We start from the raw sequence: 2,500 nt of genomic DNA, 5'->3' as shown, positions 1-2,500 counted from the left end.
CAGAAATGTTCCACACTGAGTCTTTAAAGTGGAACTCAACACAAACTCCACCTACAGTCACAGTTTTGGTGTTTTTTGTTTTGATCTTAGCTTCTTGTTGTAAATCTTGTTTTAGTGTCTGTTTCACACAGTGTGTAGTGTCTGTTTCACACAGTGTGTAGTGTCTGTTTCACACAGTGTATAGTGTCTGTTTCACACAGTGTATAGTGTCTGTTTCACACAGTGTGTCGTTGGTGTAGTGTCTGTTTCACACAGTGTGCAGTGTCTGTTTCACACAGTGTGTAGTGTCTGTTTCACACAGTGTGCAGTGTCTGTTTCACACAGTGTGCAGTGTCTGTTTCACACAGTGTGTCGTTAGTGTAGTGTCTGTTTCACACAGTGTGTCGTTGGTGTAGTGTCTGTTTCACACAGTGTGTTGTTAGTGTAGTATCTGTTTCACACAGTGTGTAGTGTCTGTTTCATACAGTGTGTCGTTGGTGTAGTGTCTGTTTCACACAGTGTGTAGTGTCTGTTTCACACAGTGCGTCGTTAGTGTAGTGTCTGTTTCACACAGTGTGTAGTGTCTGTTTCACACAGTGCGTCATTAGTGTAGTGTCTGTTTCACACAGTGTGTTGTTAGTGTAGTGTCTGTTTCACACAGTGTGTAGTGTCTGTTTCACACAGTGCGTCATTAGTGTAGTGTGTTTCACACAGTGTGTTGTTAGTGTAGTGTCTGTTTCACACAGTGTGTCGTTGGTGTAGTGTCTGTTTCACACAGTGTGTCGTGTGTAGTGTCTGTTTCACACAGTGCGTCGTTAGTGTAGTGTCTATTTCACACAGTAGGTCGTTGGTGTAGTGTCTGTTTCACACAGTGTGTTGTTAGTGTAGTGTCTGTTTCACACAGTGCGTCGTTAGTGTAGTGTCTGTTTCACACAGTGTGTAGTGTCTGTTTCACACACAGTGTGCAGTGTCTGTTTCACACAGTGTGTTGTTAGTGTAGTGTCTGTTTCACACAGTGTGTAGTGTCTGTTTCACACAGTGCGTCGTTAGTGTAGTGTCTGTTTCACACAGTGTGTCATTGGTGTAGTGTCTGTTTCACACAGTGCGTTGTTAGTGTAGTGTCTGTTTCACACAGTGTGTAGTGGTCTTTCTGAGGCGTACGTACCAGCTCTGTGAGGTGGCGTAGTGTCTGTTTCACACAGTGTGTAGTGGTCTTTCTGAGGCGTACGTACCAGCTCTGTGAGGTGGCGTAGTGTCTGTTTCACACAGTGTGTAGTGGTCTTTCTGAGGCGTACGTACCAGCTCTGTGAGGTGGCGTAGTGTCTGTTTCACACAGTGTGTAGTGGTCTTTCTGAGGCGTACGTACCAGCTCTGTGAGGTGGCGTAGTGTCTGTTTCACACAGTGTGTAGTGGTCTTTCTGAGGCGTACGTACCAGCTCTGTGAGGTGGCGTAGTGTCTGTTTCACACAGTGTGTAGTGTCTTTCTGAGGCGTACGTACCAGCTCTGTGAGGTGGCGTAGTGTCTGTTTCACACAGTGTGTAGTGGTCTTTCTGAGGCGTACGTACCAGCTCTGTGAGGTGGCGTAGTGTCTGTTTCACACAGTGTGTAGTGGTCTTTCTGAGGCGTACGTACCAGCTCTGTGAGGTGGCGTAGTGTCTGTTTCACACAGTGTGTAGTGGTCTTTCTGAGGCGTACGTACAGCTTCTGTGAGGTGGCGTAGTGTCTGTTTCACACGTGTGAGTGTCTTTCTGAGGCGTACGTACCAGCTCTGTGAGGTGGCGTAGTGTCTGTTTCACACAGTGTGTAGTGGTCTTTCTGAGGCGTACGTACCAGCTTCTGTGAGGTGGCGTAGTGTCTGTTTCACACAGTGTGTAGTGGTCTTTCTGAGGCGTACGTACAGCTTCTGTGAGGTGGCGTAGTGTCTGTTTCACACAGTGTGTAGTGGTTCTTTCTGAGGCGTACGTACCAGCTCTGTGAGGTGGCGTAGTGTGAGGTGAGGTGGCGTAGTGTCTGTTTCACACAGTGTGTAGTGGTCTTTCTGAGGCGTACGTACCAGCTCTGTGAGGTGGCGTAGTGTCTGTTTCACACAGTGTGTAGTGGTCTTTCTGAGGCGTACGTACCAGCTCTGTGAGGTGGCGTAGTGTCTGTTTCACACAGTGTGTAGTGGTCTTTCTGAGGCGTACGTACCAGCTCTGTGAGGTGGCGTAGTGTCTGTTTCACACAGTGTGTAGTGGTCTTTCTGAGGCGTACGTACCAGCTCTGTGAGGTGGCGTAGTGTCTGTTTCACACAGTGTGTAGTGGTCTTTCTGAGGCGTACGTACCAGCTCTGTGAGGTGGCGTAGTGTCTGTTTCACACAGTGTGTAGTGGTCTTTCTGAGGCGTACGTACCAGCTCTGTGAGGTGGCGTAGTGTCTGTTTCACACAGTGTGTAGTGGTCTTTCTGAGGCGTACGTACCAGCTCTGTGAGGTGGCGTAGTTGTCCAATCTCCTCGGGCAGAGACACCAGTTTGTTGTTACAGG

At 48.2% G+C, this 2,500-nt stretch overlaps 1 protein-coding gene across 1 annotated transcript in view; it reads right to left on the bottom strand.

The window, feature by feature from the left end:
- The window catches only part of lrch3 (leucine-rich repeats and calponin homology (CH) domain containing 3), a 35,988-nt gene that overhangs the window by 24,619 nt on the left and 8,869 nt on the right, over positions 1–2,500 (bottom strand). Inside the window, exon 3 of the mRNA XM_055159855.1 lies at positions 2,436–2,500. This exon is cut by the window's right edge and continues 62 nt beyond it. Coding sequence (XP_055015830.1) covers positions 2,436–2,500 — 65 coding nt within the window. The remainder of the gene's footprint in view (positions 1–2,435) is intronic.

The sequence above is a fragment of the Boleophthalmus pectinirostris genome, unplaced genomic scaffold (genome assembly GCF_026225935.1).
Source record: "Boleophthalmus pectinirostris isolate CB_2022bp ecotype Guang Dong unplaced genomic scaffold, ASM2622593v1 HiC_scaffold_2824, whole genome shotgun sequence".
NCBI classification, from domain to species: Eukaryota; Metazoa; Chordata; class Actinopteri; order Gobiiformes; family Gobiidae; genus Boleophthalmus; species Boleophthalmus pectinirostris.
The sequence above is the reverse complement of the archived record's forward strand: the minus strand, read 5'-3'. Positions and strand labels throughout refer to the sequence as shown.